The 23333-nt window shown below is 44.4% G+C and overlaps 1 protein-coding gene across 1 annotated transcript in view; it reads right to left on the bottom strand.

Annotated features, from left to right (window-relative positions):
• The window catches only part of LOC109908802 (protein FAM49B-like), a 56916-nt gene that overhangs the window by 6260 nt on the left and 27323 nt on the right, over positions 1–23333 (bottom strand). The window contains exons 3-9 of the mRNA XM_020507503.2: positions 17085–17167; positions 16605–16726; positions 16256–16361; positions 6527–6666; positions 2737–2814; positions 466–582; positions 233–312 (exon numbers count right to left, since the gene is read on the bottom strand). Coding sequence (XP_020363092.1) covers positions 233–312; positions 466–582; positions 2737–2814; positions 6527–6666; positions 16256–16361; positions 16605–16726; positions 17085–17157 — 716 coding nt within the window. The 5' untranslated portion in view covers positions 17158–17167. The remainder of the gene's footprint in view (positions 1–232; positions 313–465; positions 583–2736; positions 2815–6526; positions 6667–16255; positions 16362–16604; positions 16727–17084; positions 17168–23333) is intronic.

The following is a 23333-nucleotide window of genomic DNA, read 5'->3' as shown; positions in this document are numbered from 1 at the left end:
TAAGCAAGGTTTGAAATGATTATTTTTTTGTTAAATATTATATTATAATTCAAATTCTTTGTAATTATGTTCCGGTCCCTAACCTATACCATTTTCCTTATGATCTTAAAGGCAAAACTGATCATAGATCAGCACTCCTCCTCTGAGAAACTAAGAATATGGGCCCAGATCCACGAATCCGCAGACATTGACATTGTCTTGATTTAGTGAGGAAGTGGATGGGATCACTTACGGCGTTTCCAACATGACTTTGCACACACTCGCCATCGTGCTTAAGCAGTCTGTCGTGTTCTCGATGGGCAAGTTCTTATTCTAGGCCAACAGAAAGAGAGACGGGATGTTTTTTTTTCTACAGTAAAGCACATTGTTGCATTGGTCACTTCAATTATTGATGGGCAATTGATGTGTCAGATTTTAAGGTTGTTAAGTAAGGAAGCTGTGAAACCACTTTCGATGGGATCTTACCTCTGAGACAAACTTTGTCGTGCCGTCGCTTAACGTCTTCAACATGGGCGTGGCATCGGCGTAGAACAGAGATATCCGATTGGCCAGCTCGTTGTTGACTTCTTTCTCCCCCTCTGTCTGAAAAACCAAGGAACAGTTCATCAATGTTGTCACTTTACAAACATGGAATATTATGGAGAAAGTAGATGCTGGTAGAGAAATACTGTATATTCAGTAACGGTAAGGAGATGATTTTTCTGCCTTAAAGACAGAACCTTTATTCTCTAATGCGGAATAATATGAATAATTCTCTGGGACGTCAAGACGTGTCAAATAAAAAAAAGTATCACATTTGAATAAGAAATAATATCTGTTCTGGTGGAAAATACAAGTGTTGTGTCTTTGTATAAAATGTCTGAGCGATTCCAGTAGACAGTGCCTGAACGCTGAGAATTAAGTAATGCTCCTCTGTACTGCTGGGCTGGAGAAAGTTTTCAGTGCCTGGCTATGGATAGACAGCGTCCCAAATGGGACTCCATTACCTACATAATGCACTTCTTTTGACCAGATCCCCATGGGCCCTGATCAAAAGTAGTGCACTTTATAGGGAATAAAGTTGTGTCATTTGAGACGCAGTGGCTCTAGCAGTGACAGGTCTGGGACCACTTGTTAATGGCAAATTCACGTAGGGGGAATAAAGCTACAGATACATATAGTGAACAAAAATATAAACGCAACATGCAACAATTTAAACGATTTTACGAAGTTACAGTTCATATGAGGAAATCAGTCAATAGAAATAAATTCATTAGGCCTTAATCTATGGATTTCACATGAATGGGCAGGGATGCAGCCAATCAGGAGTTTTCCCCCACAAAAGGGCTTTATTACAGACAGAAATACTCCTTGTCCGGATGTCGTCCTGGTCTGGCATGGTTACACTTGGTCTGGTTGTGAGGCTGGTTGGACGTACTGCCAAATTCTCCAAAACGACATTGGAGGCGGATTATGGTAGAGAAATTAACATTAAATGGCAACAGCTCTGGTGGACATTCCGCAGTCAGCATGACAATTGCACACTCCCTCAACTTGAGACATGTCATTGTGTTGTGTGACAAAAATTCACATTTTAGAGTGGCCTTTTACAGTCCCCAGCACAGGTGCACCTGTGTAATGATCATGCTGTTTAATCTGCTTCTTGATATACCACACCTGTGAGTTGGATGGATTATTTTAGCAAAAGAGAAATACTCACTAACAGGGATGTAAACAAATGTGTGCACAACATTTGAGAGAAATAAGCTTTTTGTGCGTATGGAACATTTGAGATATTTTATTTCAGCGCATGAAACATGGGACCAACATTTTACATGTTGAGTTTATATTTTTGTCCAGTATAGATAAAAAACCCAGGTGCGCGTCTCGAGAACACGGGTAGATTGCGTTTACTTTATTCACTAAAGAACTACTGAAAAAATTTAGACCATTCTCAGATGTCCTTGGTCCTATTGAAAATGGTATACTTGCTGTCATTTTGAAGTAGGGCTGTGAGGAGATAGGAGGCCGAATTGTCCTTTAGCTGCCTGCCATGCTATCGCAAGAAGACATCTCATCTGAATAATACAGCATTTCTAAAATATTCAAATATCAGGAGACAAAATACTGACCCCTGAGGTACATGGGGTTTAGAGATGATACAATTAACTTGTACTGCCTTTAAATGTATTTATGATAGACTTAGTGCAAGATCTACTCGTGAAATAGTAATCATATAGCCCATAATGACCCCATATAGCCTGTAATGTTAATGCAGGATGAACACTTGGCCCCCTCCTGAGCTTAATGAAGCGGGAAGAGGACTGGGGCACAGGGTCTGTCTGGGTGGTTTCCCTTAACACCAGTGTATCCCAGAGGGTCTGTGGTGCAGACCCCAAACTGTTCTCAGATCACGTGCGAACTGTTCCACTGAGGCCTGTGAGTCCCAGAGGGACTGAGGACATGCTACTGATCTCAGATCATGTATATGGTGCATGTCGCTCCGCTCCGCCCCCTGTGCTCCAGTGAGCGCCTCAAACTCCCTTTGAGTCCCCAGTGGCTCAAGTAAACTATTTTCAGACGCGTTGAATCCGCACAAAGGCTGACATATTGTGCGTTTGTTGACGGACAATCATCTTCGTTGTCCAAAAAATGCTGACTTAATCTGTAATTTTCAGACACAAAATATCTGTGGCCATAACCATCAAGGGTAAAGGACCATCAGCCCCTCAGATTAGAGTTCAGTAGCCAGCTCACCGGTGTATTGTTGATCCGCATGCGGCTCAAAGTTCTCCTGTAATAGCTGAAGTCATTCTGGATGGCAGGGTTAGTCATCTGCAACACACGGATTAACATGTACATTACAAACAGAAAACTCTCAGGACTTTGTGTGTGTGTGTGTGTTTCTGAAGTTAGAACAACACACAGCATGCGGCAGCAGATGTCCACAGCTCTCTGAAATAGTCCACCATGACAGGATGTTTAAGCAAACAAGGCAGATACATTACTAGGGACGGAGATGGAATGAAAAGGACATCGATAGGATTGAATCTTCTATTTATTTATATCCCTTCATATTTCCTCACTTGTCCTTTATAATAGGACACATTTATTTTCAACTGTCAATGAATGAAATACTTGTTAGTTCCCTTTGGCAGTGCGGCAGTGGCTCAGTATGTTTGGAAGTATGAAAGAAGTGTCAACAACACTAAGGATGATGAGAGGCTACTGGAGACGCTCTTCTTATACAGATAGTGGAGGTTAGCGATTACAATACTGACATGAGATGGTGCTCCTTACTACTGGGACCACCAGACAAAGGGAGGATAGCGGTCAGAGGTCAGACCATGAGGTGACACTGATATAGGGGGGAGGGAAGGGGTAGCTGGTGCCCCTATGTGATTAGCTATAGAACATTGGTGACATTCTGTGATTTGGCAACAGAACCTCAAATCTTACTTTGTCGAGTAGACACACTCCATCTTAAATCTCTAGAGGCAATCGACGCAAACAAAGAAGCGCGGCTGCCCTGCTTCCTTCTACAAAGACGATCATTAGACCTTGCCTTGAGTGGAGCTTACCTTTAATAAACCACTGGCCAATCAGTGGGCCCCATCCAGCACATCAACCTCCTGCTCCTCCAATGTGCTGAGACGCCTCCCTAATTACCCCTAGCAACACGCTATTAACCCTGGCCAGCACGAGAAGCAGGGTAATCCCATCACAATAGATTGGTACCTAGTGCCAATGTCTAGTGCCATGCCAGCCCATTTCACCAGTGAGTGGCATTAAAAACACGACAGGCGGGTAGGCGGGTGGTTGTTCTAACTAGGTCAATGCCTGTCATCGGCGTATGGGGAGTGAAAAATGTATGAATGGTGCCTGGCATGACACCTTGCACCCCCTTACTTTCACACTTTTAGTGCCCATGCAGGATATGGGGGTACCAGGCAGGAGGGCTAGTTAATTGGGGCATTGTGACGGAGTGCCTGGGGGTGTCAGGATACTAGTTTGAGTAGAAGTGTGTGTGTGTGTGTGTGTGTGTGTGTGTGTGTGTGTGTGTGTGTGTGTGTACATTTCATTCTGACGCCTTGCGAGCTGGATGAAAACTCATTTGATTATATCTGACGTCCATATATTAAGGACTCCCTGACACATTTGCTAGACTACTTGGCCAGGCGATTGTAAGTGGAGGATCTATCTGTGACTCAAACAAATAGGCAATCTGTGGGTTTCTAATAGAGGTCGACCGATTATGATTTTTCAACGCCGATACCGATAATTGGAGGCCCAAAAAAGCTGATACCGATTAATCGGCCAATTTTTTTACTGTATTTATTTGTAATAATGACAATTACAACAATACTGAATTAACACTTATTTTAACTTAATATAATAAATCAATAAAATCAATTTAGCCTCAAATAAATAATGAAACATGTTCAATTTGGTTTAAATAATGCAAACACAAAGTGTTGGAGAAGAAAGTAAAAGTGCAATATGTGCTATGTAAGAAAGCTAACGTTTCAGTTCCTTGCTCAGAACATATGAAAGCTGGTGGTTCCTTTTAACATGAGTCTTCAATATTCTCAGGTAAGAAGTTTTAGGTTGTAGTTATTATAGGAATTATAGGACTATTTCCATCTATACCATTTGTATTTCATTAACCTTTGACTATTAGATGTTCTTATAGGCACTTTAGTATTGCCAGTGTAACAGTATAGCTTCCGTCCCTCTCCTAGCTACCTGGGCTCGAACCAGCAACACAACGACAACAGTCACCATCGAAGTAGCGTTACTCATGCAGAGCAAGGGGAACAACTACTAGAAGGCTCAGAGCGAGTGACGTTTGAAACGCTATTAGCGCGCTAACTAGCTTGCCATTTCACTTCGGTTACACCAGCCTCATCTCGGGAGTTGATAGGCTTGAGTTGATAGGCATAAACAGCACAATGCTTGAAGCACAACGAAGAGCTGCTGGCAAAACGCAAAGAAAGTGCTGTTTGAATGAATGTTTACGTGCCTGCTTCTGCCTACCACCGCTCAGTCAGATACTTAGATACTTGTATGCTTGTATGCTCAGTCAGATTATATGCAACGCAGGACACGCTAGATAATATCTAGTAATATCATCAACCATGTGTAGTTAACTAGTGATTATGATTGATTGATTGTTTTTATAAGATAAGTTTAATGCTAGCTAGCAACTTACCTTGGCTTACTGCATTCGTGTAACAGGGAGTCTCCTTGTGGAGTGCAATGAGAGGCAGGTGGTTAGAGCGTTGGACTAGTTAACTGTAAGGTTGCAAGATTGGGTCCCCCGAGCTGACAAGGTGAAAATCTGTCATTCTGCCCCTGAACAAGGCAGTTAACCCACCGTTCCTAGGCCGTCATTGAAAGTAAGAATGTGTTCTTAACTGACTTTCCTAGTTCAATAAAGATAAAATTAAGGTTAAAAAAAATATATTTAAAAAATCGGTGTCCAAAAATACCGATTTCGGATTGTTATGAAAACTTGAAATCGGCCCGAATTAAATCGGCCATTCCGATTAATCGGTCGACCTCTAGTTTCTACCCGGGATCAACTATAAAGCATGTCTCTATGTGTTGAAGACGGGAGCCCTAGCCAAGCGATGCTTCCCAAATGGCACCCAATTCCTTTTATAGTGCACTAGTTTTGACCAGAACCCTATGGACCCTGGTCAAAAGTAGTGCACTACATAGGGCATAGAGTGCCATTTGGGATGCCAGTAAAAAGCACCAGCCTACTACACTATCCTATTTGTCTTCCCATTCATTCCAGCAGTGTGTATACCGGTGAGTGGTATTCAAAGTCAGGGGGGAAACTGCAATGGGGTCAACCAAAATGCCACATACATATTTTTTTTTAATAAATAAAAATATTTTTTTATATATATAAATAAGAGTACAGATTATTGTATGGGACAATACATAACATTTGAGAAAAATTATTTGAAAAATTCAATGTTATTGAGTAAATGTATTTATTGGTTTCTTTTTATTTTGATAAGAGTTGAAAATTTAATTAGTAATGAGAATGAATTGAATTTGTTCATGTAAAAATGGAAAAGTACCCATTTTAATGTTATCTCATTATAGATGGGGTAGAGTGGGGCCACAAGAAATTGCAAAAACAATTGCAGCCCCAGAAATTCTGTCAGAAAAAATTGGTCTGAAAAAGTTACCACTGGTGAAAATACCACTGGGGTAGACTACAGTATTATAAACCAAGTCCTCCCTGAACAGGATCCAAGTTGTATCATCTGTTCATTGGCTGAGGCTTCATGGTGTACAGCACTAACACCTAAATAACAAGGTATTAACACCTCGTTATGCCAGCGAGAGTTAGCTCGCACGTTATCAGAAGGAATATGTACACTGTGTACATAATAACACCTTAACCATGCCAACAGCACCACACAAAGCTATAGCTTAGGATAACAACAAGGGATGGATGAAATGAGGGAAATGTGGTGACTCTGGGCTAAATTGAGTAAATGGCGAACAGAGATGTCATGGGACGTACTTTGAGCTCGTCGAAGCGCAGTGTGAAGTGCAGGATCTCGGCGAACTGCTTGGCCAGAGCCTGCTCGCGCTCCAGGTTCTGCGTGGGGTTGTCATACGTCTCGCTGGTCAGGGCTCCCAGCAGGCTGTGCAGCGCCGCCTCTTTAACACAAATCAAATCGTATTGGTAAAGGCACAGTCAACTTAGTGGATGTAAACTTCTTACCCACTGGAATTGTGATACAGTGAATTATAAGTGAAATAATCTGTCTGTAAACAATTGTTGGAAAAATTACTTGTGTCATGTACAAAGTAGATATCCTAACCGACCTGCAAAAACTATAGTTTGTTAACAAGAAATGTGTGGAGTGGTAGAAAAATGTGTTTTAATGACTAAACATCAATATTTTGGGCCAGGAAACTCCGCAGAACTCCCAACTTGTGGTCAATCCTCAAGGAGGCCCAGAAGTTAATTGACAGCATGCCAGGACAGATTACAGAGGCCTTGAAAAAGAAGGGTCAACACTGCAAATATTGACTCCTTGCATCAACTTCATGTAATTGTCAATAAAAGCCTTTGACACTTGTAATTATACTTCAGTATTCCATAGTAACATGTGACAAAAATATCTAAAGACACTGAACTTTGTGGAAATTAATATTTGTGTCATTCTCAAAACTTTTGGCCACGACTGTATACAGTTGAAGTCTGAAGTTTACATACACTTAGGTTGGAGTCATTAAAACTTGTTTTTCAACCACTCCACACATTCCTTGTTAACAAACTATAGTTTTGGCAAGTCGGTTAGGACATCTACTTTGTGCATGAGACATGTAATTTTTACAACAATTGTTTACAGTCAGATTATTTCACTTATATTTCACTGTATCACAATTCCAGGGGGTCAGAAGTTTACATACACTAAGTTGACTGTGCCTTTAAACAGCTTGGACAATTCCAGAAAATTATGTCATGGCTTTAGAAGCTTCTGAATAGGCTAATTGACATAATTTGAGTCAATTGGAGGTGTACCTGTGGTTGTATTTCAAGGACTACCTTTAAACTCAGTGCCTCTTTGCTTGACATCATGGGAAAATCTAAATAAATCAGCAAAGACCTCAGATTTTTTTTTTGTAGATCTACACAAGTCTGGTTCATCATTGGGAGCAATTTCCAAACACCTGAAGGTACCACGTTCATCTGTACAAACAATAGTACGCAAGTATAAACACCATGGGACCACACAGCCGTCGTACCACTCAGGAAGGAGATGCATTCTGTTTCCTAGAGATGAACGTACTTTGGTGAGAAAAGTGCAAATCAATCCCAGAACAACAGCAAAGGACCTTGTGAAAATGCTGGAGGAAACAGGTACAAAAGTATCTATATCCACTGTAAAACGAGTCCTATATCGACATAACCTGAAAGGCCACTTAGCAAGGAAGAAGCCACTGCTCCAAAACCGCCATAAAAAAGCCAGACTACGGTTTGCAACTGCACATGGGGACATAGATCGTACTTTTTGGAGAAATGTCCTCTGGTCTGATGAAATAAAAATACAACTATTTGACCATAATGACCATTGTTATGTTTGGAGGAAAAAGGGGAGGCTTGTAATCTGAAGAACACCATCCAACTGTGAAGCACGGGGGTGGCAGCATCATGTTGTGGGGGTGCTTTGCTGCAGGGGGGACTGGTGCACTTCACAAAATAGATGGCATCATGAGGCAGGAACATTATGTGGATATATTGAAGCAACATCTCAAGACATCAGTCAGGAAGTTAAAGCTTGGTCACAATGCTACCAAATACAAATTGAGTGTATGTAAACTTCTGACCAAATGGGAATGTGATGAAAGAAAGAAAAACCTGAAATAAATCACTCTCTACTATTATTCTGATATTTCACATTCTTAAAATAAAAAGTGGTGATCCTAACTGACCTAAGACAGGGACTTTTTACTAGGATTAAATGTCAGGAATTGTGAAAAACTGAGTTTAAATGTATTTGGCTAAGGTGTATGTAAACTTCCGACTTCAACTGTACATATAGACCAGCGATGTCAGAGCGGAACGGACTAAGACACAGTAGAATAGTATAGAATACAGTATAAACATATGAGATGAATAATGGGTAATGCTAGATAAGTAAACATTATTAAGTGACTAAAATACCGTAGAATAGTATATAATACAGTATATACAAATGAGATGAGTAATGCCAGATATGTAAACATTATTAAAGTGACTAGTGTTCCATTCCTTAAAGTGGTCAGTGATTTCTAGTCTATGCCTATAGGCAGCAGCCTCTAATGTGCTAGTGATGGCTGTTTAAGACACGGACAAGGAGAGGGTGTTAGAGACTGTTGTGTGTTGTGAAGGATTAGCTAAATATCGGCCTAATAAATGCAATAATCATGAAGTTCATCATGATTTGAATTTGCTGCTTCTGTAAGCCAGGGACAAGGAGAGGGTGTTAGAGATGAAGAGGGAGGGAGAAAATATACATTTGTGGATTGTTTGTGAGTTGAATTGATAAGCTCAATATCTGCTAAATAAACGTAACGATTGTAAAGTACATCATGTGTGCCAAATAGACTTGCCCTGATGGTAGTAGCTGTACAAAACAAGGACATGCGATTGAGTGATGATGGTGCCCACTGCCCAGGGCCCTATGACAGTCTAGGGGTGGGGTGGGGGTCAAGGGAAGAGCTGTCTCTAGGGGTTGGGGAAGGGGATGGAAAGATCACCTAATCAGATGGAGATGAGATGAGTCTAATTATCTCATTGTAATGTAATGAGAGACGTGGGAGGTGCTCCATTCATCCAGGCTTCCTGCCATTATTTTGACAGTAAGTAAATATGAAGACTTTACATTACTTTAATGGGATAAACCACACAGTTCTGTAGTAACAAGCTAGGTATTGGAAAATATAAAATCACTCCCCCACTAGTATCCTGGCCAGCTGTGCATTTCCCAACATTGCCTTTCTGTAAATGAGGTGAGTGAGCTAACGCAGTAGACACCCAAATGCTTTTCCGTTTGCATTTCCATGTCTCAAGATAGCCAACAAAAGCACCAAGAAATAAACAATGGCAAAACCGCCCATGAGGGAAAATGTAGCTGCAGTCAGAAAGTGAAGAAGCCTTCACAGTCTAGACTCACTAAGACAACCAGATTTAATATAATGACATAACCCGGATGAGCCAAACACACACACAGTGTAATCTGGTTGCACAATTCTCTCTTAAGATAGACACACGGAGATCCGCAGACACACGGAGATCCGCAGACACACGGAGATCCGCAGACACACGGAAATCCGCAGACACACGGAGATCCGCAGACACACGGAGATCCGCAGACACACGGAGATCCGCAGACACACGGAGATCCGCAGACACACGGAGATCCGCAGACACACGGAGATCCGCAGACACACGGAGATCCGCAGACACACGGAGATCCGCAGACACACGGAGATCCGCAGACACACGGAGATCCGCAGACACACGGAGATCCGCAGACACACGGAGATCCGCAGACACGCGGAGATCCGCAGACACACGGAGATCCGCAGACACACAGAGATCCGCAGACACACAGAGATCCGCAGACACAGATCCGCAGACACACAGAGATCCGCAGACACACAGAGATCCGCAGACACACAGAGATCCGCAGACACACAGAGATCCGCAGACACACAGAGATCCGCAGACACACAGAGATCCGCAGACACACAGAGATCCGCAGACACACAGAGATCCGCAGACACACAGAGATCCGCAGACACACAGAGATCCGCAGACACACAGAGATCCGCAGACACACAGAGATCCGCAGACACACAGAGATCCGCAGACACACAGAGATCCGCAGACACACAGAGATCCGCAGACAGAGGTTTTTGCAGAGGCGGACTGCGAGCTGGCAGTGCAGTCCAGTAAATTGAGCATGTTGGCTATTCTGTAATGACCCCCCATCTGCTTGGGACAGCGCATTGCTTCTGCTGCAGCGAGGAGGAGAGGTCTGGAGAGGTCTGGTTAAAAATGGCCTTAGTGATGCAACAGAAGTTGAGATGGGGCTGCTTTTAGGACTTGTATCTGAATCGAGGCACTCTACCATGTCTGGAATCTGGAGGATTGGGGGGGGGGGGGGGGGGGGGGGGGGCGCGTCTGATCCTTCAGGTCACGGCAGAGCAGGCGAGCGGAATGTGGGCACGTAGACTAGGCAGGCGCTGCTCAGCTCTGTTCACATTGGGAGAGGAGGGGATGGGTGGGAGGGTCAGAGGTTTGGCAGGTATTCACTCCAACCCTGCCGTCAAAGGACTCCTGTCCTGAACACTTCTATTGGTGGAAGCTTAACATTTATTGAGTAATTAATCTACATCGTGCACTATTTAAAGTGCTTAAACCTGAATGATGAGTGACACAGTTACAATATTGTGGAAGGTAGTTTCTAATGTTCGGGAACATACATTTCTGGGGGGGTAATAACACAGAGAGGTCTGATAAAGCCATCTCTCAGCCAGCAGCCGACCTCTCTGTCTGCAGCCGAGCCGGCCTGTCAGGCAGGAGGCAGCTGAGGCAAAGGTGGCCCCCGGAGTCAGAGCAGTGGGGCGGATGGAAGGATGTGTGGGGAGACGACCTACTTCATTATATAACACACACACAGACACACACACAACATGGCCTTAGTGGGCTGTTGCCCACTGTGTTCATTAACTGACTGCACTCACAGCCATTCGCCACTGTGATTAAGGGGTTAAGTTCGGCGAAGCAGCAATGGACAGACTGCTGGTCACCGGTAAGCAGACAGCACTAGGCTAGGCTAGCATCCCCTCTCTCGCTCTCTCTCTCTCAAATCAAATTGTATTAGTCACATGCGCCGAATATTCGCCGTGTAGACCTTACAGTGAAATGCTTACTTACGAGCCCCTAACCAACAATGCTGTTCAAATTTTGGGGGGATAAGAATAAGAGATAAAAGTAACAAGTGCTTAAAGGGCAGCAGTAAAATAACAATAGCGAGACTATATACAGGGGGGGTACCAATACAGAATGTATGGGGGCACCGGTAAATTGAGGTAGTATGTACATGTAGGTAGAGTTATTAAAGTGACCATGCGATAACAACAGAGAGTAGGAGTGGTGTAAAGAGGTGGTGGGGGGGGGGGGCTGCAAATAGTCTGGGTAGCCATTTGACTAGTTGTTCAGGAGTCTTATGGCTTGGGGGTAGAAGCTGATAAGAAGCCTCTAGGCAGAGGCTAGCAGAGAGAACAGTCTACGACTAGGGTAGCTGGAGTCTTTGACAATTTTTCTGGCCTTCCTCTGACACCGCCTGGTATAGAGGTCCTGGATGGCAGGAAGCTTGGCCCCAGTCATATACTGGGCCATTCGCACTACCCTCTGTAGTGGCTTTCCGTCTGAGGACCTATGCCAAATCTTTTCAGTCTCCTGAGGGGGAATAGATTTTGTCGTGCCCTCTTCCCGACTGTCTTGGTGAGCTTGGACCATGTTAGTTTGTTGGTGATGTGGACAGCAAGGAACTTGAAGCTCTCAACCTACTCCACTGCTGCCCTGCCGATGAGAATGGGGGTGTGCTCGGTCCTCCTTTTACTGTAGTCCACAATCATCTCCTTTGTCTTGATCACGTTGAGAGAGAGGTTGTTGTCCTGGCACCAAATGTCCTCCCTATAGGCTGTCTCATTGTTGTTGATGATCAAGCCTACCACTGTTGTGTCATTATCAAATTTAATGATGGTGTGCCTGGCCGTACAGTCATGAGTGAACAGGGAGTACAGGAGAAGACTGAGCACGCACCCCTGAGGGGCACCCGGGTTGAAGATCAGCGTGGCGGATGTGTTACCTTTTCTTACCACCTGGGGCAGCCCGTCGGGAAGTCCAGGATTCAGTTGCAAAGGGAGGTGTTCAGTCCCAGGGTCCCAGGGTCCTTATTCATGAGCATTGAGGGCACTATTGTGTTGAACGCTGAGCTGTAGTCAATGAATAGCAATCTCACAAAGGTGTTCCTTTTGTGGGAAAGGGCAGTGTGGAGTGCAATAGAGATTCTATCATCTGTGGATTTTTTGGGGTGGTATGCAAATTGGAGTGGACCTAGGGTTTCTGGGATGATGGTGTTGATGTGAGCCATTCAAAACATTTCATGGATACAGATGTGAGTGCTACGGGTCAGTAGTCATTTAGGCAGGTTACTTTAATGCTCTTGGGCACAGGGACTATGGTGGTCTGCTTCAATGTTGGTATTATACAGACTCAGACAGGGAGATGTTGGCTCGTGTCACAGGGCAGCTCTCCTGGCTGTGCTTCCCTTTGTAGTCTGTAATGGTTTGCAAACTCTTGCCACATCCGACGAGCGTCAGAGCCGATGTAGTACGATTCGATCTTAGTCCTGTATTGATGCTTTGCCTGTTTGATGGTTCGTCGGAGGGCATAGAGGGATTTCTTATAAGCCCGAGCCTTTAGCTCAGTGCGGATGCTGCCTGTAATCCATGGCTTCTGGTTGGGGTATGTACGTACGGTCTCTGTGGGGACGATGTCATCGATGCACTTATTGATGAAGCATACGACTGATGTGGTGTACTCCTCAATGCCATCGGAGGAATCCCGGAACATATTCCAGTCTGTGCTAGCAAAACAGTCCTGTAGCTTAGCATCTGCTTCCTGTGACCACTTATTTATTGATCTAGTCACTGGTGCTTCCTGCTTTAGCTTTTGCTTGTAAGCAGGAATCAGGAGGATAGAATTATGGTCATATTTGCCAAATGGAGGGCGAGGGAGAGCTTTGTATGCGTCTCTGTGTGTGGAGTAAAGGTGGTCCAGAGTTATTTTTCTTCTGGTTGCACATTTAACATGCTGATAGAAATTTGGTAAAACGGATTTACAGTGGGGCAAAAAAGTATTTAGTCAGCCACCAATTGTGCAAGTTCTCCCACTTAAAAAGATGAGAGGCCTGTAATTTTCATCATAGGTACACTTCAACTATGACAGACAAAATGAGAAAAAAAATCCAGAAAATCACATTGTAGGATTTTTTATGAATTTATTTGCAAATTATGGTGGAAAATAAGTATTTGGTCACCTACAAACAAGCAAGATTTCTGGCTCTCACAGACCTGTAACTTCTTCTTTAAGAGGCTCCTCTGTCCTCCACTCGTTACCTGTATTAATGGCACCTGTTTGAACTTGTTATCAGTATAAAAGACACCTGTCCACAACCTCAAACAGTCACACTCCAAACTCCACTATGGCCAAGACCAAAGAGCTGTCAAAGGACACCAGAAACAACATTGTAGACCTGCACCTGGCTGGGAAGACTGAATCTGCAATAGGTAAGCAGCTTGGTTTGAAGAAATCAACTGTGGGAGCAATTATTAGGAAATGGAAGACATACAAGGCCACTGATAATCTCCCTCGATCTGGGGCTCCACGCAAGATCTCACCCCGTGGGGTCAAAATGATCACAAGGACGGTGAGCAAAAATCCCAGAACCACACGGGGGGGACCTAGTGAATGACCTGCAGAGAGCTGGGACCAAAGTAACAAAGCTTACCATCAGTAACACACTATGCCGCCAGGGACTCAAATCCTGCAGTGCCAGACGTGTCCTCCTGCTTAAGCCAAGTTTGCTAGAGAGCATTTGGATGATCCAGAAGAAGATTGGGAGAATGTCATATGGTCAGATGAAACCAAAATATAACTTTTTGGTAAAAACTCAACTCGTCGTGTTTGGAGGACAAAGAATGCTGAGTTGCATCCAAAGAACACCATACCTACTGTGTAGCATGGGGGTGGAAACATCATGCTTTGGGGCTGTTTTTCTGCAAAGGGACCAGGACGACTGATCCGTGTAAAGGAAAGATTGAATGGGGTCATGTATCGTGAGATTTTGAATGAAAACCTCCTTCCATCAGCAAGGGCATTGAAGATGAAATGTGGCTGGGTCTTTCAGCATGACAATGATCCCAAACACACCGCCTGGGCAACGAAGGAGTGGCTTCGTAAAGAAGCATTTCAATGTCCTGGAGTGGCCTACCCAGTCTCCAGATCTCAACCCCATAGAAAATCTTTGGAGGGAGTTGAAAGTCTGTGTTGCCCAGCAACAGCCCCAAAACATCACTGCTCTAGAGGACATCTGCATGGAGGAATGGGCCAAAAGACCAGCAACAGTGTGTAAAAACCTTGTGAAGACTTACAGAAAGGGTATATAACAAAGTATTGAGATAAACTTTTGTTATTGACCAAATACTTATTTTCCACCATATTTTGCAAATAAATTCATTAAAAATCTGGATTTTTTTTCTCATTTTGTCTGTCATAGTTGAAGTGTACCTATGATGAAAATTACAGGCCTCTCTCATATTTTTAAGTGGGAGAACTTGCACAATTGGTGGCTGACTAAATACTTTTTTGCCCCACTAAGTTTCCCTGCATTAAAGTGCCGGCTACTAGGAGCACCGCCTCTGGGTGAGCTTTTTCTTGTTTGCTTATGTCGGAATACAGCTCATTCAATGCTTTTCTTAGTGCCAGCCTCTGACTATGGTCGTATGTAAACGGCTACAAAGAATACAGATAAACACTCTCGGTAGGTAGTGTGGTCTACAGCTTATCATGAGATACTCTACCTCAGGCGAGCAAAATATATAGACCGCCGCCCCTTGTCTTACCATACGCCGCTGTTCTATCCTGCCGGTACATCGTATAACCAGCCAGCTGTATGTTGATATTGTCGTCGTTCAGCCACGACTTCGTGAAGCATAAGATGTTACAGTTTTTAATGTCCCGTTGGTAGTTTAATCTTCCATGTAACTCGTCAATTTTATTCTCCAAAGATTGCACGTTTGCTAGCAAACGAATGGAGGGAAATGGGGGTTTATTCGATCGCCTACTAATTCTCAGAAGGCAGTCTGACATTCGGCCCCTCTTTCTTCACCTTCTCTTCACGCAGATCACGGGGATCGGGGCCTGTTCCCGAGGAAGCAGTATATCCTTCGCATTGGGCTCGTCAGAGTCATGAAAGAAAGGATTTTGCTAGTCCGTAGTGAGTAATCACAGTCCTGTGTGTTAAGAAGTTATTATTGAACATAAGAAACGGTAGCGGCAACATTATGTACAAAATAAGTCTAAAAATAAGTTACAAACAACGCAAATAAGCAAACAAAAAAACACAATCGGCTGGGGGCTTCTAAAAACGTAAGCCTTCTTCTCAGGCGCCATCTTACATTCCTTTCCATGGTAATGAGGAGTCCTCAGCTCTGGGAGGGGGTGGGTATCACATCTAGCCAGAGTGCAACGCAAGCAAGCATCCCATTGATTATGGCTAGGAGTGTGTGCACTGTGCATGTTTGTGTGTGGTTATGCATGTTAATTTCTGCAGTTCAGCAGCTGATATCGCTGATGTGATTGCGCATACAGGCGGTTAAGGTCATGAGAGGAGTGTGTGTATCTTACATATAACCACTAGAGAAGCTGTAGCTAGTGAACCTCTAGTGCAGGCGTGTATCTGACCTTTTACACAAAGCTCTGAAGGACACATCACTAGTCTCAGGCAGGTGTGGGTGTTGTTTTGTAGGGCTACATATCTAACCTGAGGCTCAGAACAGGGGCTGTATGCATCAAGCATCTAGGAGTGCTGATCTAGGACCAGGTCGCCCTGTCCATGTCATCTTTATTAATTGTGATCTTATAAGGAGAAACTGATCCTAAAATCAGGCCCCGGATACTTACCTAATCTCTGGGAGAACTGGTAGAACTTCTTGAGTTTCCCCACCAGGGGGACCACGGCCACCCACGCTGCCTTCTGTAACGCCTCGTCGTTGGGGTTCTGGATTGCCTGGGGGAGAGGAAAGACAAAATGTTGAATAAAGTCTGAAGTTAGTTAATCCTGAGTTAGTTGTTGATCTAGTTAGTAGCGTCTCAGAGTAGGACTGCCGATTTAGGATCAGTTTGGCCTTTTAGATCACAATGACAACAATTACATGGACATGGGCAGGATCTGATCCACCATTCCTACTCTGAGACTCATGGCCCGCTCCCTTGTATGAATGAAGGTTTGGTGATGCTTTTAGTATTTTACCTCTCTGATCTCTTGACCCGCTCCCTTGTATGCTTGCAGTTCGTCCAGGATTCCCCTAGCATCCTTCAGCACCAGGTCCACCTTCTCCCACACTTCTCGTTCTGCGTCTGTGGGCTGGGCATCTAGTGGACACAGGAAGACAATCAAGTGGGTATTTCTATGTCTGGTAGGGAGTCTACAGATATAAGTGAAGAGGTTATAGGCTAGTAGGCTAGGCTAAATCCTAATTGCTATTGCAATGCAGAAATTCAGTGTTGTGGAAGGTAGTTTCTAATGTAATATCATGTTCGGAACACCCAATCCTACCATAACAGCATAGCTAAGAGAAGAGCTGATGATGCAAATGGGAAAGAGATTAGGTTCTGTAGCCTCTGTGGGTGAGAAGAGGTAAGAAGGGGGAGGGCTAAAATAAGTATGATTGGAAGTTCACGTGTGTAGATAGGGATTGTAATAAATAAGCCCTCCCCTGCAAAAACATACTTTCAAAATCGAGGAAGAAATTGGGCTCCTGTTCCAGATCTGTGCAAGTCAGGACTTTTAGCAGGTTCCCCATGTTACGATACCTGTTGAGACAAAAGGAGAAAACACAATCATATGGTTTAACATGAGTGGAGGCAAGTACACAAAATATATGGGTTTGTTAGTAGTGGGAAGTAGCAAGTGTTGTGGTATTGAGGGGGCTGGCAGCCCTGGTTCCTCCTATGTGCCCCGATGGGCCCTCTGAGACACTGTGTGGTTTTCCTGTACCGAGCGCTGGCCCACCAGATGTCCCGAAAAAGCCCACCTCTCCTAAAATAGAGGAAAATTTACAGGAATCACTCTGCCTCGCAGACCAAGTCCAACTGAGTGTGACTTCTCCGCTTTACTCAATTCCCTGCAGATACGCATTTACATCTAGCGTTTACTAACAGCCGTTATATGCAAACTGGTCTGTTAAATTAGCTTTTTTGTTCTGTCACACATACCCTGTACATGCACATGGATAAATTCAGATGTGAACCTAACAGGGTTCAGAGTTCAGATCCTGACCAATGACTGTCCTCACTATAGCAAATGACTCGATCTGATGATCATGATCTGATTCCCAGCGCAAAAGTGAGCCATTGTGGTATGCCAGCATCATATCCCACTGCTGGCTTGCTTCTGAAGCTAAGCAGAGTTGGTCCTGGTCGGTCTCTAGATGGGAGATCATATGCTGCTGGAAGTGGTGTTGGAGGGCCAGTAGGAGGCACTCTTTCCTCTGGTCATAAAAATAAAAAATATCCCAATGCTCCAGGGCAGTGATTGGGGACATTGCCCTGTGTAGCGTGCCGTCTTTCGGATGGGATTTTAAACAGGTGTCCTGACTCTCTGTGGTCACTAAAGACCCCATGGCACTTAGTGTAAGAGTAGGGGTGTTAACCCTGGGGTCCTAGCTAAATTCCCAATCTGGCCCTCTCACGGTCACCTAATCAAATTGTATTTGTCACATGTGCCGAATACAATAGACCTTACAGTGAAATGCTTACTTACAAGCCCTTAACCAACCATGCAGTTTTAAGAAAATACCCCCCAAAAAAGTAAGAGATAAGAATAACAAATAATTAAAGAGCAGCAGTAAATAACAATAGCGGGGCTATATACAGGGGGTACCGGTATAGAGTCAATGTGCGGGGGCACCGGTGTCTAGGTAATATGTACATGTAGGTAGAGTTATTAAAGTGACTATGCATAGATAGTAACAGAGAATCAGCAGCGTGGGAGGTGGCAATGCAAATAGTCTGGGTAGCCATTTGATTAGCTGTTCAGGAGTTTTATGGCTTTGGGGTAGAAGCTTTTTAGAAGCCTCTTGGACCTAGACTTGGTGCTCTGGTACCGCTTGCTGTGTGGTAGCAGAGAGAACAGTCTATGACTAGTGTGGCTGGAGTATTTGACCATTTTTAGGGCCTTCCTCAGACACCGCCTGGTATAGAGGTCCTGGATGGCAGGAAGCTTGGCCCCGGTGATGTACTGGGCCCTTGCAGTCGGAGGTCGAGCAGTTGCCATACCAGGCAGTGATGCAACCGGTCAGGATGCTCTCGATGGTGCAGCTGTAAAACCTTTTGAGGATCTGAGGTCCCATGCCAAATCTTTTCAGTATCCTGAGGGGGAATACGTTTTGTCGTGCCCTCTTCACGACTGTCTTGGTGTGCTTGGACCATGTTAGTTTGTTGGTGATGTGGATGCCAAGGAACTTGAAGCTCTCAACCTGCTCCACTACAGCCCCGTTGATGAGAATGGGGGCGTGCTCGGTCCTCCTTTTCCTGTAGTCCACAATCATCTCATTTGTCTTGATCACATTGAGAGAGAGGCTGTTGTCCTGGCACCACACGGTCAGGTCTCTGACCTCCTCCCTATAGGCCGTCTCATCGTTGTCGATACCACTGTTGTGTCATTAGCAAACTTAATGATGGTGTTGGAGTCGTGCCTGGCAGTCATGAGTGAACAGGGAGTACAGGAGGGGACTGAGCATGCACCCGAGGGGCCCCCGTGTTGAGGATCAGCGTGGCGGATGTGTTGTTACCTAACCTTACCACCTATGGAGCGGCTCATCAGGAAGTCCAGGATCCAGTTGCAGAGGGAGGTGTTGAGTCCCAGGGTCCTTAGCTTAGTGATGCGCTTTGAGTACTATGGTGTTGAACGCTGAGCTGTGGTCAATGAACAGCATTCTCATTGTTGTTGATGATCAAGCCTACCACTGTTGTGTCATTATCAACTTTAATGATGGTGTGCCTGGCCGTACAGTCATGAGTGAACAGGGAGTACAGGAGAAGACTGAGCACGCACCCCTGAGGGGCACCCGGGTTGAGGATCAGCGTGGCGGATGTGTTACCTTTTCTTACCACCTGAAGTCCAGGATTCAGTTGCAAAGGGAGGTGTTCAGTCCCAGGGTCCTTAGCTTATTGATGAGCATTGAGGGCACTATTGTGTTGAACGCTGAGCTGTAGTCAATGAATAGCAATCTCACATAGGTGTTCCTTTTGTCCAGGTGTGAAAGGGCAGTGTGGATTGCAATAGAGATTGCATCATCTGTGGATCTGTTGGTGCGGTATGCAAATTGGAGTGGGTGTAGGGTTTCTGGGATAATGGTGTTGGATGTGAGCCATGACCAGCCTTTCAAAGCATTTCATGACTACAGACGTGAGTGCTTCGGGTCGGTAGTCATTTAGGCAGGTTACCTTAGTGTTCTTGGTCAGCTTGCAATTGGCTCATTCATCCCCCCTCCTCTCTCCTGTAGCTATTCCCCAGGCCGTTGCAGTAAATGTGAATGTGTTCTCAGTCAACTAACCTGGTAAAATAAGGGTAAAAATGTAATATATTGTTCTGTTTATGAATGCCAAGTGAACAAAAAAAACAGAATTTCAATCTCTGGTTGTTTGCAACCAGTCAGATTTCCTGGAAGCGAGGCAGTTGATTCCGAGAAGCAGAGGGGTGTGTGGGGAGGGGAGATAATCTCACCTCAGAAGGAGTAGTGTGAGAACTAAGCCCACTATCCTTCCCCAGGCCCTCTCACTAGTGCCAATATGAGGCACACAGATTCACCCAGTACCTGGAAAAACCACAGTTAAAACCAACCCCCAAACCGAGCAGAGGGAAACAACTGTTGTAGAGTTCTGGGAGAGGGAACCCCTGCTGTACACACTGTCGGGTAAGAGGCTCCCATGTTTTGTATGCACACACACACACACCTTATGGATGTTCCTAATACAGTTAATCCCTAGCCAGTGACTCATATTTAGGGCAGAATTAGAGTATGGTACTGTATGCGCTACTGTATGCGCTACTGTACAACACAAAACTTTCCAGTCCCGAGGTGCACTTAGACTGTCTGTCACAGCACTGAGTCATTCCCTAGAAAGCCATGTTGAGGAAATAGAATAAATATGGAAAATATGGACCAGACAAGCATGTACAGTTCTGCAGAATCGGACAAACTGAAGCATTCACACTGCCCAGACTCAGGAGCTAAAGAAGTCTATGATTGCCCCTAAGGTATTTGGTCTGCTCCTTTTATGACTGTAGTCTATTGGCGATATTTAGAAAGCATCTCAGTGCAGGAGTGCTGATCTATGATCAGCAGAGAGCCACGCGCCAGGCAGCCAGTGGGATATAGGTCATTCTGACTCCCTGTCTGGGGTTGTGTGTTGTGTAAATCAGGAGTGACAGCCTGGCAAGACAACACCTTCTCTCCACAACTAGAAAGCACAGAGGCCTGTTGGGTTTGTACTGTACTGAGAGACAAAGTTCAAATGGCATTGGATCAGGGGTAGAGTGAAGATGAGATGAGAAAAACTTTATTGTCCCTGAAGGTACATTTTCTTGGGCATTTAAGTGCTGTTGCTGGCTAGTCGTGACACTGAGCTAGACTGGCGACACCTTGTGACAAGGTGGAGATGGCTGAGAGATTCAACCTTGGTGACAGGGTGAATACTCTGATTACTGGTGGCAGGTTAAAACAAACTCCGTGGCTGAGTGAGTGCTGGTAAACCCGAGTAAGCTGATTAAGGTTAAAGTCTAGGTAAAGCTTAGTGACAGAGTGAAGCTCAGTGACAAGTTGATTGTGATTATGAATGAGCGCAGAAGCAAGGTTATTGACAAGTGATGACTAGAGACAAGATAAAGTTATAGGCTAGTCACTACATTTTTTCAGTCCTTGTGGTTGAATAACTCATGATGAATAAATATAAGTATTATCCTTTTAACAACAAGTCTTGGTGTAATCATTTGAAGGAGGCATCGAGGACACATTTGTCTTCGCCTGTACACTAGTACCCCCTGCAACTTTCATTAATGATCTCTCCCTCTCCCTAGCACTCGCTGAACCGGTTTCCATGTTACCCACTGCCCACCTGGGGCACACCCACCTGCCACGCCTGGCTCTTTCATAACACTCTCCGTTAACGTGACCTGAATGATGCTGCTACACCTCACTGGCTACCTTCCTACTACCTTATACGGGTGGTAGCCACATAGCGGAAAGACAGGAGAGATGACAGCGTTGGAAGGGAAAAGAACAGAGGCATTGTTTCAAGTCTTATTAGTTGTATGTACGGGATATGCATGGTGCACATCGTCCAACGAAATGCTTACTTGCAGGTTACTTCGACAATGCGGCAACAATAAGAAATAGTAAAAAAATAAGAATACAAAGAAAGTAAATGACAATAGAATGGAATAAACATTTTAGCATGAGTGTAATACAGGAATGCATCATTTATAGTCCAATAGTTACACGTGTATTGGGAAGGGGGGGCGGGATGATGGGCAAATGTATAAATTGAGCAGTACAATAAGAATCTGGTAGCAGCGGTTGTGATGTGTGCTATGGTGAGGAGAATCAGAGCATGTGGTCAGTACAGTTTAAGTGTTCAGCAATCTGATTGCTTGGAGATAGAAATGGTCTCTGAGCCTGTTGGTATCAGACCTCATGTACCTCAATGCTGAACTGTAGTCAATGAACAGCATTCTCACGTAGGTGTTCTTCTTGTCCAAATGTGTTACGGCCATGTGAATAGCGATGGAAATGGCATCTTCCGGGAATCTGTTGGAGCGGTAGGCTAATTGGAGTGGGTCCAGTGTGGTCCATGACCAACCTCTCAAATAGAGGTGAGTGTGACGGGGCGATAGTCATTTAGGCATGTCCCCTTGTTTTTCTTGGGCACTGGGACGATGGCGGTCTCCTTAAAGCAGGTGGGGACTACAGAGACCGTTTGAAGATGTCAGCTGGTATTCACTCTTTAGAGAGTTTCCCCACGCCAGCCTCGGAGAGCGAAAACACCTGGTCGTCAGGAGCAACGAGAGTCTTCCTGGAGCGGCTCGGTACTGTTGAGGGGAAGACAAGGGAGGAATCACCTCGTTGATTATCCCCAGAAGGAGGGGAAGGGGTGAAGTCACATCACCATGTTGTTGAATGACTAGGCCTTCCCAATGCCTCTCCCCTAGTCCTCTACTGCCCCCTCTCAGAGAGGCTGAGTGACTGAGCTGAGTAGTATGAGGCATGGTGCCACTACCAGGCTCAGAGAGTTAAACACAGCTCCCCTCGCTCTCGCTCAGTCTACATTGAGGTCATTTTAAGGACGGGGATTTGCGGTAGCTTCGGCTCCGCATTTCAAAGTCCAAGAGAAGATCCTCCAGCTTATGGAAAACCTAATGAGAGATGAAATGAGGACAGGCTTTCTTTCTTTCGCTTTTTTGCCGCGCCAGCAGAAATCATTTTGGTGAATGGTTGAATTACAGACCCCCAGGTTCTCATTCAAACAAAATTAAAAGCTAAACCTATTTATGATAACTAAAAAAAGCTATATATATATATATATATATATATATATAAACTTTTTCTCGTATATTGCAAATGTTTCTATTTTGAGCAAAAGTGTATGTACCAGTGACAAATGGGAAATGGTTTTCAAATCAAATCAAAGTTTATTGGTTTGCAGATTTTAATGTGAGTGTAGCGAAATGCTTGTGTTTCTAGTCCGACAGTGCAGAAATATCTAACAAGTAATCTAACAATTCCACAACTACTACTTAATACACACAGATCTAGGTAAAGGGATGGAATAAGAATATGTACATATAAATGTATGGATGAGCGATGACCGAACGGCATTGGCAAAATGCAGTAGATGGTAATAGAATGCAGTATATACAGATGAGATGAGTAGACATGTAAACATTATTAGTGACTAGTGATCCATTTATTAAAGTGGC

Source organism: Oncorhynchus kisutch, linkage group LG18 (assembly GCF_002021735.2).
Source record: "Oncorhynchus kisutch isolate 150728-3 linkage group LG18, Okis_V2, whole genome shotgun sequence".
NCBI classification, from domain to species: Eukaryota; Metazoa; Chordata; class Actinopteri; order Salmoniformes; family Salmonidae; genus Oncorhynchus; species Oncorhynchus kisutch.
The sequence above is the reverse complement of the archived record's forward strand: the minus strand, read 5'-3'. Positions and strand labels throughout refer to the sequence as shown.